Source organism: Mytilus edulis, chromosome 13 (genome assembly GCF_963676685.1).
Source record: "Mytilus edulis chromosome 13, xbMytEdul2.2, whole genome shotgun sequence".
NCBI classification, from domain to species: Eukaryota; Metazoa; Mollusca; class Bivalvia; order Mytilida; family Mytilidae; genus Mytilus; species Mytilus edulis.
Window position 1 is genome coordinate 47141793 of NC_092356.1, and position 23605 is coordinate 47165397.

A 23605-nucleotide genomic window follows, 5' to 3' on the forward strand; every position below is an offset into this window, starting at 1 on the left:
GCATACATTTCATAAGGCCAAATAAAATATATGTCTGTTTAAGGTTACATACCTAAAAAAAATAGGGTAGGTAGGTCGGTATTTCCATTTTATTTTACTTTTTCATTTTACTTTTATGCGTCATGATTTTGAGTAATGTATTTTTTCTTGTTGTGGTCAGAGTTGAACATGGGACGAGTTACCCGTATATTTAATTATTGGATTATTTCCCTTTAATATTGGTTGGAAAAAAATGGTGACAAAGTGTTTATTTCATCACAGAAGTCGCTAATTTCCTTAAAACAGCTGTCATATTATGATTGTGAACATAAGGATGTACATTGTTTTGTATTAGGCAATTGAATATAGTATTGGCAACACTAACTTCACTTTTTACTCAAGCTCAGTTTATAGTTCAATTTACAATGGAAATAAAATGACTTTGGGTTGGCGCTCTAAAGTAGGGTAGGTCGGATAACCGTTTATATCATATATATATTTTTTTGCCTGATAGGAGTACCTTTATGAAGAACAATGTTGAAAATTCTTGCCAAATGATGTTAACGGTAATTTTTTGGTGCAAGTGATAAAATTTAAAGGTATTTTACAAATCGATGGTAAAAATCTGGCCAGTCACATTAAAAAAATTTCCCAAATTAACAGTAACCGTTGTTTATTTGAGATCTTTGACAAATCATGTAATTTGCTTGGCTGATAATGTATTATTGATTTATAAGAAACATTTTTGTATATACATGTACAATGTAAAATTACCTAGTTTCTAATGTTAAAAAATTCAGTAGATATAGCTTACATCGTAATTATAAACAAAAGGTTGAATTGAATAAGCTTATTTACTGTTATGAATATGATGAATATTATTTGCCTCATGTACAAGTTTATTATTTTGTCTTTAGATCTTATAGATTCCTGATAGAGCATTTGCTGCTGGAATTTAAATGGTTGCAAATATGATTTTGTGGCATACTTCCCCGTGCAGTAAACCACTTTGAGAGTAACTACTGGAACATGTCAGCATTGTCAAGTCTGCAGAGAGATGTTGAGAAGTTGAATCCCAGTAAACACGTAACATTCTGACAACGTTACGGATTAGTCCCCAGAATGTTATACCGGGATTATAACATTGTGACAACGTTCCCAAAACATAAGATAGCAATGTTATAACAAAACGTGATCACAACATTACCACACAACATTGTAAAAATGTTCTATTGGTGTTATTGTTTTGAGGTAACATTGTTGGAACGTTTGTATGTAACATTTAGGGGCATAAATACACGATACATTGCTACAACGTCCCAGCAACGTTGTTTTTTCCCAGACCAAATTTCCTTTATTTTCACCCAAAATTGATTATTTATACGGATTTTTGTATTTAAATATTTAAAAAAAGTATCGTTTCAGTGAATAAATGATGATTAAAATCAGTTTGTAAACTAGAAAAAAAAACTGTCACTTATAATTTCAGATATTTACAAAAGTTATATCTGAAATTTATAGATATTGTATAATTTGCATTTATTTTTACGAATAAAGATACGAGAATGCATTTTCCATATTTCAAGACAGCAACATAAAATTATGTAAGCAAACAGCAACAATCCGAAAATGTTCGTTTCTCTCTTCAATTTCAAATATTCGCGGGTCTCGAAATACGCATGCGCAATTTGAACCACCGAAAGTTTGTTTTCGAATTTCATAATTTCTCTAAATGTACTTCAAATAAGTTCATTGAAAATATTTTATTCTTTAATGGAATATTCAATAAATATTCAATCAACATTTGACAGCTGAAATTTTTTTTTTAATTCGAAACTCGCAAAACGTGCTAGCTTCGGCCATTTAAACCATATAGCGGAAAAGCGAAACACACCACAAACGATTGAAGAGAATATATACAGAATACAGAATATTGAACCTTAAAAAACAACTCACGATTTTCACAACTGAATACAATTAAGAAGAAGGTAATTTGCATGGCCTTGTTTAAAATTATATTAACTGCATCTTGGAATAACCAATAACAGATAAACAAGACCCCAAGCAAAGTATTACGCAACATGGCCATAATTTGTGGCGGGTAAATGCTTCATGTTTAAATATACAGTTGACCCCGAAGTAATTTTCATTGTTAGTTTATAGAATCATGAAAACACGACAAATCAACTGAAGTTTTATTTGCACTGCGTCTTTTTTCTTTTGTCTGTACAAACCATTGACATTGTAAAAAAGGGGGACCCGTGCATGGCACAGGAATGACAAAAAGTAAAGCCTATTAAATTATAATTTTTTTTTAGTCAAATGTAGTGTGGTATAATGTTATACATAACATATGTTTTAACACTTACTAAGGGTAGTCGGTTGAATTTTGTCTCCAAATGACCTTTTACGTATACACCTTATCGCTATTTGTCCGCCATTGCTGGAAATCACACAGGTTCCCGTAAAATTTTGACGTCATAAAACAAAATGTCTGACGCCACAATGGAAAAGTGATTGTTGTTGACGTCAAAAGTTCAAGCGGACGGGTCAGCCGGGAATAGCGATAAGGTGTATTGTTTTAACATATCACTTTTTCATTTATCCATCTCCCGTGGCGGCGCCAGAAAGGGGTCTTTTTAGGCGATCAATGCATTTGAATTGGGGAAATATAGTTGGAACCCCTATTTATCATGGGTTATTATAGTCCAAATAATTATGACGACTGGCAAGGCTATTTTATTTTTTTTCTGAGACGCCTTCCTACCACGTCATAACGCTGAAGCCATTTTTTACGTCTGGACTTTGAGAGCAAATTTTAAGGGGTAACTTTGCGACCTAATTTTGACATGAAATCTTAATGCCGGCTAGAAATTTTTAAGTAGTTACAAAGTCCTACCTTTTTTGTGCTTATTGATGTAAAATATTTCCAGAAATATCCATAAGAAATGACAAAATAAGATAAGATTCCATTTGAAGTGGACAAATATTTATTTTTCTTTCAACATGATATCCCAGAACTACCAAAATACATCACTTCTGAAAAGTATAAATCTTAAACTCAGTAAAATTTGATAGACCTGAATTTCTGGATAATGTAAATCGAACGTTTCCGAAATTCAGGTCTATTGAATTTTACTGAGTTTGAAATTTGGAAGCGTCGCAGAAAAAAAATTTAAATAGCCTTGTCATACGTCATAAATATTTGGACTAGAGTTAAACTGCATTCCACAGACTAGAAAATTGGTATTTGCTGCTGTACAGCCAAGCATGCAGCATTGTTCAAATGTTGTATTTATAAGGACTTATAAGTGAGAAAATTCATTATGTTTGGAACAACTTTTTTAAAAAAGGGGTACAACTATTTTTAATAATGAAGATATAAGTCCAGGAATACATTGAATCACAAGGATGGAGCATTAGGGTACCCATTTAATATACCAAGCATACCACTTCTTCATCCTAGCTAAGGACTTGATTTCTATTGGAATGTTATAGTCCACTTAAATGTTGGTTTATTTTCATGCACTGGTGATTTATTCAAATCATGGTGGTGTCAAAGGGTGATTTATACATGTATTTTTAAAGACATGTATAAATCACCCTTTGACACTATGATTTGAATTAATCACCAGTGCATGAAGCATTGTATAAGCATGCAGCATTGTACAAATTGTATTTTTAAAGACGATATATGTCAATCCTTTGTTTATATAAAAACAAGAAGATTGCCAATGAGACAACTCTCCACAAGAGACCAAGTGACACAGGAATTAACAACTATAGGTTACCGTACAGTCTTCAACAATGAGCAAAGCTCATACGGCATAGTCAGCTATAAAAGACCCCAAAATGACAAATGTAAACAATTCAAACGAAAAAGTATCCCAATACTGCAGATATTGAAGATTCTGTACCGTATTCCTTTTGGTCCTGCATGTATACATTTACCTACATGTTTAAAACTGCATGATGTGTGCATTATTTTTTTTAACATGTACATGTATTGTTTGGCCCTGTTCCATTATGTAAATTCTGCATGATTAACTAGAATGTGCATGCTAACTAGTAACTTAACCTTTTTCAGATTTAAAGTTAAATCTACAGAAAAATGAATGAAAAAAGGAAGGCTTACAAAAGAAAGTGGATGCAAGGTGCACGTGCTCTAAAGAAAAGTTACAATCAAGAACCTAATTTTGAATATGAAGAAGAAAGACCGAGAACATGTATTCCAAATAGCCAAGAGCAAAGTTGCAGTACATCAAATTATAGAACTGTTAACAACATGACTGATGATGAACAGGGATTTGTAGAAACCGATATAATCTTTCAGAACACTTCAGAAACATGTGTTGTCAATGATTCTGAATGGGATGTAATTGACCAACATGTCATTATAGCTTCAGATTCAGAATATGAGTCAGAAAATGTAGAAAAACCATCTTTATGTGAAGATTTAACAACATGGGTAAATCAAAATAATATCTCACATAATGCAACAGACCAATTGCTAAAAATACTGAAAGGTCATGGTTTAGATCAGCTTCCATCTACTGCGAGATCATTGTTGAAGACCAAACGAAATGTTGCAGTCATTACAAAAGCCGGAATGGAATACTTTTATTTTGGACTAGAAAGAGGGCTTGTCAATAATTTAGAAAAAATTCAAAGCAATGAACTTGAAAATGTCAGTGAAATAGTGGTTAGCTTTAATATTGATGGACTTCCATTATTTAAGAGCACACGCACTTCACTTTGGCCAATATTGTGTGGAATGTATTTTGAGTCATATTCAGTGCAAGTATTTCCAGTAGCATTATGTTTAGGCCATAGCAAGCCCGATAATTTAAACTTTCTTGATGACTTTATCGAAGAACTAAGTAGACTCGAGCAACATGGATTTATTTTCAAAGACAAAAATATTAAAATAAAAATATGTGCTTTTATTTGTGATGCTCCTGCCAAAGCTATGATCAAAGGTATCAAACTCTACTCTGGTTATTTTGGTTGTGACAGATGCACTCAAACTGGCGTATGGAATGGTCGTATTACCTATCAGTAAATAGATGACATTGAGCTCCGAACAGACATTAATTTCAGAAATCAAGCACAAACTGAACATCATCATCGAATAACCCCCCTTACACAACTACCAATAGACATGATAAAATCCTTTCCCATAGATTATATGCACCAGGCTTGTTTGGGTGTTATGAAGAGGCTTTTGCTACTCTGGTTAAGAGGAAAACGTGGCTTTAAAATCTCAGCAAATCAAAAAGATGAGATCAGTAGAAACTTGATCCAACTAAGGAAGTTTATTCCTAGTCTGTTTGCCAGGAAACCACGAACGCTTGATGAAGTTGATCGATGGAAGGCCACAGAATATAGGCAATTCCTTTTGTATACAGGGAAAATTGTACTGAAGTCTGTTTTGAAACCAGAATTTTACTCACATTTTCTGACGTTAAGCGTATCCATCAATATTTTAATTTCACCTCAGTTATGCAAACAATATCTAAATTATGCCAGAGAGTTGTTGAAATTTTTCATATCCAAAGGTCGAACATTATATGGACCAGAATTTTTAGTATACAATGTGCACAGTTTGGTGCATATAGGTGAAGATGTTGAAGAACATGGACATCTAGACTTATTTTGTGCCTTTCCATTTGAAAACTATATGCAAAAGCTAAAAAAAATGGTACATTCGGGAAAGAGTCCACTTGTACAAATTGTAAAAAGAGTGTTCGAGATGGAAAGTACAAGTAATTGCCAACTTGCAAATTTGATAAAAAAGGTGACTCATAGAAGACCAAATAATGGTTTCATTTTGACTGATCAGTCATGCTGTGAAATTGTTCAAAAAACTAACCAAGAAGACAACGAGGGATATGAGATGTTCTTGTGTAGAGTGTATAGACGACCAACATACTTGTTTCAACAACCGTGTGATTCAAGATTGATCGGAGTGATGAAATGTCATCAGCAAGATTCTGTGATGAAAAGAATTTCACGGAAAAATCTCCACAGACAGGCCATCATGATTCCAAATGATCACAACATTGTATTTCTAGCAGTACTGCATGATTTTTAACAGTTTGATTGCAGGTATGTTATTCAGTGTTAAAAGCAACTTACAAGTTTATGCACTATGCATGATACATACTACAGTGTGTGTAAACATTTTACGTGTAGTACACATTAATATACATGTACATTTCCAAAAATAAGAGCCACAAGAATGAAGTCAAGTGAATAGGTTTTGCACGAAAACAATTGATCTGCACTGTGCACGTTCGTAATACACATTGCATGTGCAATCTCCTGTACACTTAAGTTTACAAAATTTAGAAGTTGTAATGCATTTAGTCACCTATGCAATGTCAGTTGTAATTCAATTATGATTTAAGGGCCTGTCATGAAATGATTGCTCCCTATATACAGAGTGTAGCCATAAGTATTCGTCACTTGAGATTTTTCGCTATATAGTGTATATATATAAAACTACATTTTTACAAAAACAAATTTTGGGGTCATATTTGGTTTGATTTATTATGAGGCTTAAATAATTGCCCTTTTTTCAATTACGTTTACATGTTAAATTGCTCTTTTTCTGACTAGCACCCTGCCCTTTTCAAATCCTGGCTAGAACACTGCAAGATGATGGGCATATCATGTGCTCATGGCACAGCTGTTTATCAACTATTTTTTGTGAGGTCAGTATACGTATCATATTATAGATTCGAAAATAAAACTCAAATTTCCACATTTTCAGATGCCATCTTATCAATATGTTGTGGTTGAATTCCTAGATGAGGGGTCAGTAGAGGTCGTCCACCAAACATGGTTAGAGAGTGAAGAAAAGGTAAAATATGACTTGTCATACTTGTATGTATTCAAAATAAGGCAATAATTGCTAAAACAAATGTATGTCAACATACAGTGCAGTCTATTACGTGTGACTTGATAATCCTGACCTAAAAGCTGCAATTTTACTGAAACAAACCAAATAGTATACAATTTTACATGATCAATTATATTGTAACTTTAATCTGGGATAGTTAATGAACATACATAATTAAAACATTAAAAATAGTAATATAGGTCAAAGAGATTTAGAATCTCGGATTCTCCATGAATTATTTTGATCACGCATAACATTACTTCATGGTCATTGTTTTCAACACTTTTAAACTTTTTTATAGGTAATGTTCTGTTATTGGCCAAGAAAAAACAGTCCACAATGTGCCAAGAAAGGGCAAATTCCTGATAAGGAATTCTGGAGGAGATATCGTATAAGGATATTTAGTTACACAGGTAAGATCGTTCATATTACCAATTTTGTACTTAACATTAGTAACATGCAATTATGTTTTTGAGCAAACGTCATATTGTGATCAAATGTTGCTGGATTCACTGAAGTCATCTTTTGTTCTTTGCTGCATTTCATACACAATGCATAGGCGGATCCAGTGCCCCCCTCTTTTTGTGGGAAAAATTTGGTTGATTATATAGGGAATCACTGAAGTATGACTGGTGCCCCCCCCCCTTTATGAAAAGTTCTGGATCTGCCACTGCAATGTTGCTTAATAAGCTGTATATGATCTAGGATTTATTTTAATACTTTTTAAAGTTTTCCAGTTCTTGTCTTTTATCATCAAGCACAGATATCACTAAGATTGTCAGATTTAAAAGTTAATTCAAGGATTTATTTACCAAAGACATATCAGCTTTAAAATGTGTTCATAATTTCCAAAAAAGGCATTTACATTGAAATTTTGTTTTATCAGATGATTATGAGAAGGCACTGAAAAAGCGTCAAAGGGCCATTGAGTCATCAAATGTGGACACTAATGATGAAGAAGAAGCCAGGAGGGCAGTGAAGCAACCTCAACGATTGGGGCATGATTTTAGTGATTCAGAGGGTATAGTAGACTGATTACTTATTCTATTGATAAATAATTTTCAAGAATTTGTGGAAGGGATTCTTCCAATATCTTTATATTACATGTTACACTGAATAGATTTTGTTGAATCAGTTGATATTTACAGTGAAATCATAAGTTTAACTACATTATTTTATTTTTTTGTACATTGATTGGAATCGCACAATTTCTACTTGAATAAATATAAATATCTTCAATTTCTACTTAAATGAATATCTTCAAATTCACTTACATAAATATCAATTTTTAATAGTAAAACTGTATATTGTAGAGGAAGAAAAAAGACCTACAAGGCGATATGGAGATAGAAGAACTCCATCCCCACCTACTAGAAGAACTCCATCAACAAGTGCTAGAAGAACTCCATCCCCACCTACTAGAAGAACTCCATCAACAAGTGCTAGAAGAACTCCATCCCCACCTACTAGAAGAACTCCATCAACAAGTGCTAGAAGAACTCCATCCCCACCTACTAGAAGAACTCCAACACCACCTACTTATGATCCTTGTAAGCATTATACAAAACAATATTTAACATGTAGGTTTCTTGGTAAATTCAAAATTAATTGATCATATGCTTCAATAATGGTTAGCATGCTTGCCTCTAGTGCCGTAAGTTATAGGTCCGCCCCTCAGCCGGATCAAACCTAAGACTTGAAAATTAGTATTTGCTGCTACTCCGCCAAGCACCTGGCATTAAGATGATGGAGCAAAGACTGGTCAGTCTGGAGTCAGAATAATGTGTCCAGGTAAGGTAACATGTCTTCCAGCAAACTGTTACCTAGTGAGCTAGCACATTAAAAATCCGTCTCAACATGTCGGTCTAGTACAAAGCAGGGTTAATATTCATTTCTCATTAATATGTTCTCGTATGCATCTGACTTGCCACTGGATGTTAAAAAACTATTCATCTATCCTTATTGTCTAGATAAGCTGTGTCTTTAAGTATTTGATCTTGAGTTTTGATTAAATAAATATTCATTTCAGCTTTATTCAGTCAATTGCAGCAGGTTCATTTGTTGTTTTTTTATTTAGATTTTACTTTTACATTTCACTAGCTTCAGCTTACCATGGTAAAAATTCAAATAGAAACAGGTCCAGGTCTCCATTAAGATCAACCCCTGAGAGAAGAAGGAGGTCATTGTCAACACCTGACAGTGGAAGGAGGACAAGCACAATCAGAGCAACTCCAGAGGGCCCAGCAGTAAGAGAGCTAGAGAGAAGGCGTAGGGTTTTACCTGACTTTGAGAGGGACAGTCAAGAGGACATTAGCACACCACGAAGTAAGTAACTTCATGGTTGCCTAATTTTCAAAATAATGCAATAATTATAAAAATTAAATTGTTTTCTGGATAGTTGTTTACCAATGAAAAGGGCTAGATTTATTTGTGTCTAAATATTTTTTACTGAAAAAATAGTGAGAATGATGGTATCTAGAACTTGAAAAATAGAGTTGGTTTATGTGTTAAACACATTTTTTTTTAAACAGTCCTTGTTTGATGGCCCACTGCTTGGATAAGTAACTGTTCATGAGTTACAAAATGTATGTCCCTTTATTAATTCATATGCCTTTGTCCCATTGACACATTTTCCATTGATGTTTTATAAAGTTAAATCATACAAACTGTTTGACAAAATTGATCTAAAGGGTATTGATCATAAATTTTATTTCTTTTCAATATATATTATTATAGGTTTTGAAGACAAAGTTACAATGGGGTTGGCAAGAATAGAAAGGACTCTTCTGGAACACTCGCAGATGCTGAGAAGACTTATCAGTGGCCAACCAACAACATCCTTTGATGGAGATTTAGATCTGGATGATTAAATACCATCTCCTGTGAAAACAGTTGATGAGCTGGCAGAGCTAACTGCCAGATTTCTAGAGGACAGGGATTTCCCCAAAAAAACTGGTAAGACCACTATTCTTATTGGTGTGAACTTGGGCAGAAAAATATCTACGTTCAAAGTTTGATTGGTATTTCTGTTCTGTATTTGGTGAAAATCTTGGAAATACTTAACAATTATCTTGGAATTGGCAAATGTTTACTTTCATCTATTCTTTGTTAAATGAATGTTGATTAAAAGCAAAAGCAAAAAAAAGGTTTATGAATGTGATACTGGGGTGATTTCCATTTGATGTTAATATTTTTATGGTTTTTTTGGTGATGTTCACAAATCATTATGTTATTTCAGGTACGTGTTCTCGGAGCCTTAGGAGGTAGTAATATTGGGGATACTCTCAGAAGGATAATGAGACGTATAGGGAGCAACTCCCTGTGGTCTCTTTTCAGTTTGAAGGGCAAAAACAAAAAGACATCCCTCAAGGCAGAGCCAATCTATAAGATTATTACTAGTAAGTAGTTTTCATTACCTGTGTACAATTTTTCTGTTATAAAGTTTTGTCAATAGTTCTGTAATCATGCAAAAATCTTTACATCAATATAATATCTCAATACTTCTGAAAATAATGTCATTTACTACTAAGACTATTGGATTTGTTTTATTCTAGAGAGATAATTCCTATCATGCGATGTACATCCCTGATACAGGATATTTTTTAATTTTTTTTTAATTTGAGGTTATTTGATAGTACAAGTATGTCATGGTTAAGTCTATTTGTTTTATACTGTTATATTTGTTTTTATTTTAAGTTACTTCAGATTGGTAGGATTTAATATAAAACTAATTTAAAAACTAAAATACAATATTTTTATTACAGAGTCTTGTATTGCAGTACATAGTAATGGGAAGGAATCTGACATAGATGAGGCTTTGTCAGATTTCCTGAGACATGCACCACACCAAGCAGGTGGATTAAAGTACAAGGTAAGATTGTGTTTATCAATCTTTAAAAAGGTAAAAATATCTCGATACTGCAGTCAGGATCCTACTTCTTCAAAATTATCTCCCCATTATGCAGTTCATTTTCACAATCGTAGAAATGGAAGCCAAAATTCTAATTAAATATTTCGTGGAAGGGCAGACTGAAAAATTTCAGTGGTTGAAAACTATAAACCCTACTTTTCATCATCCAACTTAAAAGACTGTCGTCAAGTACTTTTAGTAAAAAAAATAGCTATTCGAACACACCTTTTCTGTTTTTGTGATTCATTAGATAGGTATTTCACTTGACCCATATATTTCATCTTTTCGTACTGTGATTTTTTTTTTTATGTTATAAAGTCAACCTGTAGCTTTGATATATAAAAATGATAGAATCTGAAGCGAGATGATATATCAAATGCTCTTGCTTTGTACGTTTTAAAAACAAAATATACACCTCAAACACGCCCTAACATAAAAAGGTGCACTCGATTTTCTCTTTTCGATACAATTGTTACCCATTTTTTGGAATTTTTTCTTGGAGTCACATAATGGAAGGGCAGACACGAAAATAACTGAACTAATAGATTTAAATCGGAGGTCATGCATTTTCTACCTCCAACTTGATAGATACCCATGCCGTCGACTTGATATCTAATTGTTCTGCATTTCTATGTAATATATATATTGAAAACTTATGCAAATGGTGTTTTTAATTTAAAACACTATGTAATTGAGAAGAAAATTGTTGTTTTATTTGTTTCTATTAACTTTTAAAATTTTTGTTACTTTAGTAAACATTACATTAAGCATTTATCGCCTTCTCTAACAAAGAGCTTTCGATTCTTTTGTTCTATTTCAACTGGGTTTCCGCCTGCTGCAGACACTTCAGCTATAAATTCTAATCATTTAAATAAGGAATGAAATGGTATTTTTGAAAGTTTTGAATAAATCATTTATTAAGATCGATCAATGGTTAACCAATCTTATATATGGCAGTATCAACTGCTCATTTATTTTAATGTAAATTATTTGTCAATCAACATGGCTAGACAGACAATTCAAAATAAAATGTACCTGTATTTTTGGTCTAAGCATTTTAACAAGCCTTGACCAAATAGACTTCTGCTTTCTAAAACTTGCAATTTTTTTTTCTTTTCTTCAGAAACCTGCTCCAGCTAACATACCACCAGCTCAAGTGACAACACACCAACAGCCCTTATAGGAGGAGACATTTTTTGTTTTATATTTGAATGGGAATAAAACTTAATATTCTATTACTACATTTTCATTAAATGCCATGCATAAATCCAAGAATCAGTTGATGAGTATTTCTGTTGAAGAGTTTTTCAAAATAATTTTGATATTTAACAGTATTTTTACTCCTGAAGTCAATGAAAGAAAAGGGGTGTAGTGTAGTTGCCAATGATACATATTACAGTTCTTGTTTAAAAAACACAAATTTTGAAGTTAAGAAGGAGAAATGACCGTATCTATATATAGTTGAAATTTGGTATTTAAAGCAGTATTTATCGAATTTAAACATTGGGTCCATGATAATAGTCGTATAATCTGCAATAATTTGCTATTCTTGCATTTTTGTAATTGAGGTGCTTGAAATACTACCCATTGGTGGAGTTGTTTTGTAAATTTAGCTTGGGTTGTTGTCTCTTGGAGTTTGACACATTCCGTGTTTCCATTCTTTTTTGTTTGTACATGTAGCAGGACTTTTATGATGGTAAAATTGAGAGGTATCAGAATGTAAAATAATATGAAATGTATTTTACAGAATGAATGAAAGATCTGAGCCGGTTATGTTTTAACAACATCCATATTACATATTAAGTATGTTACTGCAGAATGTTCACACAACATCCCAGTAGAAACATTATAATAACCATCCTAGAACATTATTTTAATGTTCCAGAAACATTACTACAGAATGTTCACACAACATCCCAGTAGAAACATTATAATAACCATCCTAGAACATTATTTTAACGTTCCAGAAACATTTTTCACAACGTTCCTGGAACCCAACTGGGAGTCCACACTTTTACATCCTAGGAACGTTATTTTATAACGTTCTCTGAACAAAATCAAAACATTACTGGAACATTATAAGAATGTTTTTGTGTTTTGTGGGATGCTGGTATACAGTCTTTAACTGGTGGTTACAGTAGATGTTTTTTTTTTTATAGATTATGCTCAGCTTTTTAAACCTGATGTTCATCTTGGAAGGGACGGACTTCATGTTATTAGAAATGAAGCTTTTATTTTGAAGATGACTTTAGAGAACTATTTAGCAGAGAGACAAAAGTGTGTGACATTTATGAATGCAACCTTATCATCTCCTGTACAGGAACCTGATGTAGAATCTTTATCACCCGAGATGACCTATGCAGAAGTGGTGAGACTATCAGTACCTTCATCTTATACAAGGAACAGACCTTTTAACAAGGTATTTAATAGATTATATGTATGAATAGAAAAGATGAAAGCATATATGTATTTGTTTATCACCATCCTGCATTAGAAAGTAACATTTTATTTTCTATGATATTTTTTAAATTGTCTCCCTGTTATTTTAATGCAGGTTATGCCTTTGAAAAAAATAGAGTACATTTGTTCATCATGTTAATAGCACAAATTGATGTCCTAGATAAGAAAAAGAATTATAAACGAATCATTGCATGATAATGACATAAAAATTATAAAAAAAATGATTTAATTTGAATATTATCTTTTCTAAAGTGTTTTTTTTATACTTAACGCAATTGAAACGTTTGATGTAACTGATGATTGTACATGTATTAACATTTGTATATGATTTATGTTGAGAATTTCATTTTAATGTTTATTACAGGATCTTGACCATCAGAAATCCTCTAGAACTCCTTCTAAGAGGAAGATATTGTGTTTAGCTGGGACAAAAAGAACAATTAAAAAAAGAGTAAGTGAACAATTAAAATTTGTACAATTTAGAATAGAAATAAATATCATTTTACGATACAAAACAAAGATAATATCATAAAATTAAAGATTCTCTATAACTACATAAACAGCTATGATGGAACTTAATTTAATTATATTTATCAAAGTTGTACATATATCGATGCTAGTTTGTTTTGTTTGGTAAGGAACATGTGTTTATGCTATTTATAGAAAGGTCTGTTTGGTTGGGTATATAAAGTATGCGGGAAGAATTTCATGCACGGGTGGTTTGATAGTAGTTAAAGTCATTCGAGTCATTGCAGTCAAGTGCTCTAGATGCTTTTTTCCAAATAAATAATTATGAGAATTATTTATTTACAGATTGATAGTGGTATGGATGTTGCAGTGCTTGTTAGAGACAAGACAATTTTCATAATTCTCATTGATAAAAAATGAATTACGTGTACTTTTTACCTGAATAAAAATGCACTTGACTTTTGCAAGTGGCTACTCCCATGTGAGAGTTTTGTATTATATTGATAAATGTTTTATGTTCGTTTGAGGTTACGAATTAGAACATAATGTTATAGGATAAATTGCTAATCGATAAAAAAAAAAAAACCCTGATTAATGGTTTGAATCCTTGTTTTTTATGATGTATGTCATGTAAGATTTGGTGGGAAATATTCCCTCAAGATTTTCTATACACTTAACATTAGCACAGGTCATTTTCTTTTAAAAACTATGTAAAATAAAAAAAGGAAAAGGCTTTTTAAACTATATTAGAAAAAGAATTGGCAGAGTTAGCATTCTAATTTTTTGATGGAACTAGATGTGAATAAAACCAGAGGATTACTTACATCTGTCAAAAACAAAGACAAGAGAACATTCTAAATGATTTGAACAAAAAGTTAAATAACATAATATTAATTTAGTCTCAGAGAAAACCAAGAGGAACTTATAAAACAGGGTTTGTTATCATTGCATTATTGTTGCTTTTTTTATGTGTTTTTGTTATTGTAATTACTAAGTAGTTTTTTTTATTTACAACTCCATGGATGTCTAACTCACCTGAATGCATGATGTTGAACAAAACATTGAAAGGTTGTAGTTATAAATTTAAGTATTTTAATTAATTTCAAATGACCACAAAAAACCATGGCATGGTTATAAAAAGGTGATATTTTTTAGTTTTTGTAATTACTTGAATGAAGTTTTGTTTTGTGGTTTAAAACTTCATTGATATCTTTCTTGCATGAATGCCTGATGTTGATGAAAAAAGTTTATCGTTAAAAGTTGAATTAGCCTGAGTTAGTTTTAAATGCACATAAAATACCATTGCATGCTTTTAAAAAGTTGACATTCATTTTTTTTTAAATGTTTGCATGTTTATGATGATGTTAAAAAAATTAAAAAAAATCTCAAGGCAACTACAATTTTAGTGTAACCAATTTTAAATACTATCATGGAGCTTTTGATTTAAAGGAGAAGTTATATAGACGTCTGAAAACTAGTACACATATGATGTATATATATGAAGGCTATAGCACATGTGAATTTATATTGTAGTCTTAGAAAATTATTTTCACATGCTAAAATAAAAGGTTGAAAACAATGAAATATGAACCACAAATTCCGTTCATTCCAAAATCATATAGTTTTAAACTGTTATATTTTCCTAATTCTACTTCAACTTTTTATAGATACAGTATAACGAGGAATGAGATAAGTCCTAGATGTTACTGAGAATATTGCTGTTATCTTGTTATCCTCAGTCATTTGTACTTTTTATCAGGTATTGTTTTGTTTAACTTAAAGATTTATGCTGATATTGACATGCAGAAAATTAAAATATCATTTATCAATCTCAACATTTACATTTTTTAATTCTTACAGAGTATATGTAAATATTAGTGAGACTTAAATTTTGAACTAAAAGGGGAAAACATTTATAGAATATAATAGGTCACAAGTACTATGTTGTTTGAATACATTTTTTACTTTATCCCTTCTTTTGCATGAATTTATCTGTATTGGTATCTGCTCTTTGGCCCTGATCATATATTTTTTTTCATTTGTGGAATTCCGAATATTAAAGAAATATAGCCATAAGCTCCTGTTCCTTCCTTTAGATTATGATTGTCTTTACCTTAATTAAATGTCATATAGTTGTTGAACGCTCGATTAAATCTACCTACCACAGTAAACAAAAAATCAACATACAATGCTGGAAGTAAGAGAAAGTGAAATTAGTGGTGACTGGTCTCGTTTTCATTTCAGTTTTCATCACATGGTTAAAAAAAGGACAACTGGTCACATTTTTAATAGTTCACCGGAAACATACCTTACATGTGTCCATGTCTCATGCCTAAATGAGACCATGACATGTTATCGACAGTTCTATGGTATTTTTCTGCATAGCTTTATAAGAATCCATGACAAGGTTTCCAAAATGAACATATTTTCCAGACAAGTCCGATAAATTATATAAATGACTTGTTGTGCCAAGGTTATAACAGTCATTTTAATAAACATGATAAAGTTCAGAAAAAAATGAAGTTGATGCAATCTTTTTTAATCTGACCTTATGCCTTTAATAGCCACACATTTCCGGTCATATAAGCGACAGGATTAATAATTACTATCATAACAAACCCTACTATAATATCCTATCATTACCAACAAGGTTAATTAGTTCTCTCAGTCTGACAGTTGATTTTTCCGGTTCAGTCGACAGGTAAACTATTTTGTACCTGACATTGATTATTCAAGTTATAAGAGTATTTTCTTAATTTTCAGCCGTTTGCATCTAATTAATTTAGATTCAGATTACCAGAAAATGTATATAAATATGATTAGTCGAAAATTTGAATTGGCACTACCTGTCTTATTCATGTTCACTGATTTACATTTGTTTATTAGTCAAGATGCCATCTAATTAATTAGCGAGTTAAGCTCTAAAGTCATCCGATGACCATATATGTATAAACATTGTAAACATAAGATTTAAGGTTTAAGATAAAATCATGCATCAGAATTTTTAAAAATGCTAAAATATCATTGAATATTGATGCCTATATCTAACGTTCTTGTTGAGTCTTTTCGGGTAGAAAAAAAGTAAAGAGTGCTTCACAACTAAATCGTGCTTTGAAAACATACACTGCCTCTCTCTCTCTCAAAAGAACATTTGTGTGCTTTTGAGGTGATCAAATGGCAGGAAATTGCCTCAATCCTCAATATTAAGGCCTGTTGGCATGAATTGTCCCAATGTGCAGTTTTCCTCTCTGGTGCATTTTTCTCAACATATTTTCTTCTCTGTCTGTGCTTTAAGTTGGTATGCACTGGTTAAGATTGTGATTGAGGAACAGCAGTATTAAATCTGCTTTTTTGTCAATGTAATGTTCCACTGTTTGTAATTTGGCTTTTGTCTCTTCTGTGTTCTAGCCACCCAGTCTCGTTAGCATAGTAGCTAAATTCAGGTTTCTGACCCCGACCTCATTGGATATTTGGTGTAACATATCTTCTTGTTCGTTCTCATAGCACTCACTGGGACACTCCAGAAGGAAATGGTGAGGCGTTTCTGGTGCTCTACAGTTGCAAGACTCTATGGCGTTGGTTTGGCCTACTTGGTTCTTGTAGTAGTTGAGTTGTGTATAGCCAATTCTAAGTTGGGCGAATATACTGAAATGTCTTTTAGTTGGGAAATCATACATAATTGAGTGTTTCGTAGTTGGTATTTTTTCATAAAAGTCCCTGCCTCTCTCAGATATTTCCCATCTTCTCTGCTTTTTATTTCCTGTATGTATGTATGTACATGTAGATTCCTTCAATATCCTGTACTTTTATATGCTGCTTGTTTGACGTCCTGCAGTGTGATGACGTTATTTTCCGGTGGTAGTTCTTTTGCTTCCTCTGCCCCTGTTTTTGCAAGGATGTCAGCCTCATCATTGCCAGATATGTTGGCATGTCCTGGTGTCCATGACATAATTACATTTAGTGATTTTTGCCTAAGATGTTCAATGTTTTCTTTTATTTTTCTTATTACGGAGACGTAGCTGTTTGGGCCCAGTTCAGTGTAATCCAACGGAGCTTTGACTGTAAGAGAAAATTTTGATTTTTTGTATTGCATTTTATATATTTTCTGTTATGCAGTATTCAAGGACCATTAACATCGCTTTATGAGCTTATTTTGAAAAAAATTCTTGGGGGAACATGCAGATACTGGTAGAGGTGGCCTATCAGGATTACCCCCAAATTTTTTTTGTAGTTCTATGGACTGCATATTCTCTAAAGTTAGTGTCTAACCCTTGCATAAGCTTTGCCTTTGCTACAAAATACCTAGTATTTGATGCAGGACAGTCGCCATCTTGCTTACAGCTTCACCATAATGCTTAAGTATCTGCTTGTCTGATTGGCTCCCTGAAAGTGACGTATTGGATATCTTTATTTAGCATTTGCCGAATATTTCCCAACTATCTAGTGATAACAAGGCATGCATGCAGTCTGCATTGTGTTAAAATGGGCCAGTTTAGTGTGGTCAGCATGTTTGATACACTGCTAGTATTATGATACCTGTTGTAGGCATACCGTGCAGCTCTCTTTTGGTCATCTCTATCTTCAAGATAGATTCTGAACTCAAAAGTGTGGGGGTCCCAAACAGAGCAAGAGTGTTCGAGGTTGGGACGGACAAGTGCTTGGTATGCCTGTCTCTTGATGTTTTGATTTGATGATTTCAGGTTTCTTCGAAGGAAGCTGAGTGTTTTGTTGGCTTTCTAGATATTGTCATCTATGTGTGTTTGTCAAATTTAAGGTTTTATTGTAATGTGATGCCTAATTACTTAGCAGATGTAACAGTTTCTAAAATATGATTGTGAAGAGTGTAATTATGTTGTTAAGGTTGACGTTTAGTTGTGACAGAGAGAACATTACACTTGTCTGGGTGGAAGGCCATCAGCCAGTCATCTTCCCATTTATTTCGGAGTAATCGAAAGAGAATGATCCGTTTTTAAAATAAAATCTCTAACCGCGTAAATTGCCGTTGGCGTTTATATTCTCACTTTTGCCAGCATATACACTATACAGTTTATGTCTTTAATGAAATTGAAGGGTACGGCGTTGCAAACGGCACTGTACGTAAAACCGAGTATACATCGGGACAGTAACTTGTATCGTTTAACATTTTCTAAGTTTGAAAAGATTTAATTACCCTCACTAATTTATCATTACCAGCTGATTACTAAAACCAATCTGAATGTCATGTGGATATTTCTGGTTTGTTTCTTCATTCAATGCTGTATGTGCCTGACTTGTAATATTGACAGACTCAGTACTACCGGCAGTGGTGACGATACATGCATATCACGCTGAAAAGGATCTGACAGCAAAGCCCTTCTTACATCTCCTCGTTTATTGTGTAAATGAATTGAAATTTTTTTTCTTTATGAAAACTATGTTTGTGCCATTCAGCACGCCATTTTCTTTGAATCAAAACAACCCTTGTCATGAGTTTTGCTATCCCCGAATTGGACATACTTTTGTTAAAACTACCAGCACTTAACATCTATACTGTACAGTATAAAAGTATACTGTTGTTAGTGTTACTAGTGGACTAATTTTACTAATAGATCTCCACTAATAGTGGCTAAAATTGCAGGATCGGGTGATTGGTATTAAAAATAAGACATTTTTTTCACGACTAAATCGTTTACCTATTTAACACTTGAGATAATTATATGAATTGATATTATACATGTATCACCATATACATTGTACTACACGGTTGTTTATTCAATAACTCCGTTTGTTAAATGGAATGAAAATATTAATCACCACTTGTTGTGAATATATATGTGTCTCGAAAAACATCTTTCCGTTAATATACTAGTTGAAATTCAAATGAATTTGAATTCAATGTTAAGTCGTTACATCGGTATGAAAACTAAAACGTTATTTCAGCATTTTTAAAATAGAACAAACTCGCGAAATCGCGGGCATTTAAATATTGGTTGAAAGTATGTAAACTGTTGTAGGGTGAATTTTCCAAAGTCCGTTATTTTTTCTGTTAAATACCATGATTTTTTGCGTTTCTGTATACTATGCTCATACGCGTATATTATAATTAAAGTGTATTTGATTTTAACTATCAATTCCAAGTTTTTTCTCCACGGCGATCACTGCGAGTCTTTCTATATATTACAGGAGTATAATCATAGTTTACATGCAGAATAACGCAGACAACAATTGTCCTTTCCCCAAGTAATTATGAAAATTATGTTTAAAAGTTTACAACCGGAAATCCTGTCTATCTATGACTTTAACAATATCTGATGACGGAAACAATATCCGGACGCCTTTTTCGTTTTTCTCACAAATAACCAAAGCTGCATATTCATAAGAATGGATGGCAAATGCGACTATCCATGGTACCTATAGGAAACAGAGGCATGATGATTAATTTATTGCGGAAGAAAGAGAAGCAAAATGAAGTCTTCTCGTTTAATGTGTAGACTAGAGTTATCATTAATATGTTCATAATTATAAATTAACTGCTAACAACATTTTGAATTTTTGACATACTAAGGATTTTCTTCCTCTGGAATAGATTACCTTATCTGTATTTGGCAAAACTATTAGGAATGTTTGGTCCTCAACACTCTTCAACTTCGAACTTTATTTGGCCTTTTAACATTTTTTTATTCGTGCGTCACTGATGAGTCTTTTGTAGACGAAACGCGCGTCTGGCGTAAATATTAATAGTAAAGAAGTGCGAGTCTTTGTAAGAGTGTAGCTATTTATATAAATTTCAAAACATTACCAGAAAACTTGCGGACCTAGCCATCACATTTTAAAGTAAACTCATCCTGAGTCAGACATGGTAGGTAATTACAATCGAAATCATTAAATAAATGTATCATAAAACATTTTATTAGGCTATTGATATGGTATCACACAACACAATTATAGTTCAAAAAAGGAAACAATTACAAGAATTATCAAGGTATAAATTCTAAAAACGTGATTGCATACAATTAACCCTATTACACTCTTATATTTAGGATATGGCAGGGCGGGTTAATATTTTCTCTTAAAGCTATCGAAATCATTGATCGACGATTCAACTCGAAAATAGATACATTTCATATATAAAAGAACTAAGAATTTACCGTGTAAAAACCAATCTTAAAGTGAAAATTGCAGGTATGTAATTTAACGGGTAAATGCAAGTGCGTAGATTTCAACTGATCATAAAATGCATAACAGAACTTCATTTTTTAAAATAAATAAGACCGTTAGTTTTCTCGTTTGAATCGTATGGGGTTTGCCCATTGTTGAAGGCCGTACGGTGACCTAGAGTCGTAATGTATGTGTCATTTTGGTCTCTTGTGGACAGTTGTCTCATTGGCAATCATACCACATCTTCTTTTTCATATTTGGTAAACGATTTCGAAACGGTGAAGAAGAATAAATCTTTGCAACAAATTAAATTCTTTCTCAAGTAATTAATCATTTTTATTCAAATAAATATTTCCAGACTACTTTCGAAATCATGAAAACACATGTATCATAAAAACATAAGGCTAATGATATGGTATCACACAACACAATTATAGTTCAAATAAAGAAACAATTACAAGAATTATCAAGGTATAAATTCTAAAAATGTAATTGCATACAGTTAATACCGCAGTCCGACTAGGCCACGATCGCACTACGATCTGTGAAAAAAATTCAAATTTTGATGATCGTAGTACGATCGTGTAGATCGCAGTAAGGGTGTATTACGGTCGTTGTGAGGTCTTCAAGATCGTGGCCAACTTTGAACATGTTCTTAACAATCGTGGTGCGGTCGTGGCGAAATCAGGTCGTAGTAGAAGCGTAGTGAGAGCGCACTTAGGTCGTAGTAAGATTGCAAAGGTCGCTGTACCATTCGTAGCGAGAGCGGGATTCTATTCGGATAGACTGGTCTACGATCTTACAGCGACGTTATTATAACCTCACTACGACCATCACGTTCTCACCGCGACCATACTACGCTTCCACTTCGACTATACTACGTTAACACTACGCTGTTCAAGACCATAGTACGATTCTAGCACGCCCTTGCCGTCCTCTTCACGCTGGTCTTACGACCTGACTACGTTCATACCACGACTGTCATTTTCACATGAAATATATAATACCCCAGTCCCACTAGGACACGATCACACTACGATCTGTGAAAAAAATGCAAATTTTGATGATCGCGGTACGATCGTGTAGGTCGCAGTAAGGTCGTACCAAGGTCGTGGTGAGGTCTTCAAGATCATGAAGAGCGTGGCCAACTTTGAACATGTTCAAAACAATCGTGGTGCGCTCGTGGCGAAATTAGGTCATAGTAGAAGCGTAGTGAGAGCGCACTAAGATCGTAGTAAGATCGCAAAGGTCGCTGTACAATCGTAGCGAGAGCGTAGCGAAAGCGTGATTTTATTCGGACATATTGCGCTACGATCTCACAGCGACGTTATCACGGCCTTACTATGACCATCACGTTCTCACCGCGATTCAACTACGCTTCCACTACGACTTTACCACGCTGTTCACGACCATAGTACGATTATAGCACGCCCTTGTCGTCCTCATCACGCTCTTCTCACGACCTTACTACGATCACACTACGACCATCATTTTTATTGTCATTTTCACATAAAATAAATAAAAAAACTCCCTAGATTTTGTTTGTACTATTTCGAGTTTAGTATGGCGTTCATACTTTGCTCCCTCTGCCTCTACATCAAACCCTACCACCACGCCCATGTGTTCTAGTAGATTTTGGTGGCATGACTGTATTGTTTCCGAGAAATCTCCGTTTTAATCAGAAATAGAAGGAATGGAACTATATTGATATGAAACACGATATTGACGGTATTGCTGAGAACGTAGTAAGATCGCGGTATGAACGTAGTATAACCGTGGTAAGAACGTGCTATAATCGCAGTAAGATCGTGTTGCAATCGGATAACTCATGGTATGGTCGTAGTGAGAACGTGAAGAGCGTAGAAAGATCTTTAAAAGCGTAGTGAGGTCGCAGAATAAGCGCGGTGAGAACGTGGTTTAATCGTAGCGGGTTCGTTGTAGAAGCGTAATTAGGACGTAGTAGCATCGTGAAAGCAACAAAAATTAACATTTTCATACCGCTCATACCGCGACCTCACCACGATCTAAATTTATTTAGATCGCGGTGAGCGTGTTGCGATCGTGGTCTAGTGGGACTGGAGCTTTATATACATTGTATCTCCAGGTTTTGTTTGTCTGAATGTAGTTCTTGTCCATTTTCTTTCACGGCTCAACCATGCTTCTCGTTTATATAGATTAGACTGTTGGTTTTCCCGTTTGAATGGTTTTACACAAGTAATTTTTGGGGGCCGTTATAGCTTGCTGTTCGGTGTGAGCCAAAACTCCGTGTTGAAGGCCGTACCTAGGGTTATAATGGTTTACTTTTATAAATTGTTACTTGGATGGAGAGTTGTCTCATTGGCACTCAAACCACATATTCCTATATCTATTGACACATCTGTGTCATCTCTGCTATCGTTCACTAAAATATCGTAATTTGAGCTTAATGGACCAGCAAAAGGTTGTAATTTAGGTTGGATTGGTCGGTCCGAAATCTCTGCTTGATCAGGATTAGTTTCTATCAGAGCTCCCTCTGCCTCTACATCAACCACTACCACCACGCCCACGTGTTCTAGAAGATTTTGGTGGCATGACTGTATGGTTTCCGAGAAATCTATGTATTATTCATAAATAGAAGTAATGGAATTGTATTGATATGGAATATGATGTTGACGTTATTACTGATAACGTAGTATGATCGCGGTATGAACGTACTATAATCGCAGTAAAAGGGTGGTAAGACATCTGGGTAGTCAAACATTTCTCTG

General features: G+C 33.5%; 2 protein-coding genes across 2 annotated transcripts; both read left to right on the top strand.

The window, feature by feature from the left end:
• Positions 1-1856: 1856 nt before the first annotated feature.
• LOC139500781 (uncharacterized) lies at positions 1857-5041 on the top strand. Its single transcript, XM_071289621.1, has 2 exons — positions 1857-1967; positions 4067-5041. The coding sequence occupies exon 2, from the start codon at positions 4091-4093 to the stop codon at positions 5039-5041; it is 951 nt and encodes a 316-aa protein (XP_071145722.1). The 5' UTR covers positions 1857-1967; positions 4067-4090.
• A 935-nt stretch (positions 5042-5976) lies between these two features.
• On the top strand, positions 5977-12028 carry LOC139500782 (uncharacterized). Its single transcript, XM_071289622.1, has 10 exons — positions 5977-6087; positions 6755-6844; positions 7185-7296; positions 7770-7904; positions 8197-8433; positions 8984-9208; positions 9620-9838; positions 10122-10281; positions 10648-10754; positions 11917-12028. Exons 2-7 carry the CDS (start codon positions 6755-6757, stop codon positions 9751-9753), a joined length of 933 nt encoding a protein of 310 aa, XP_071145723.1. The 5' UTR covers positions 5977-6087; the 3' UTR covers positions 9754-9838; positions 10122-10281; positions 10648-10754; positions 11917-12028.
• Positions 12029-23605: the final 11577 nt, after the last annotated feature.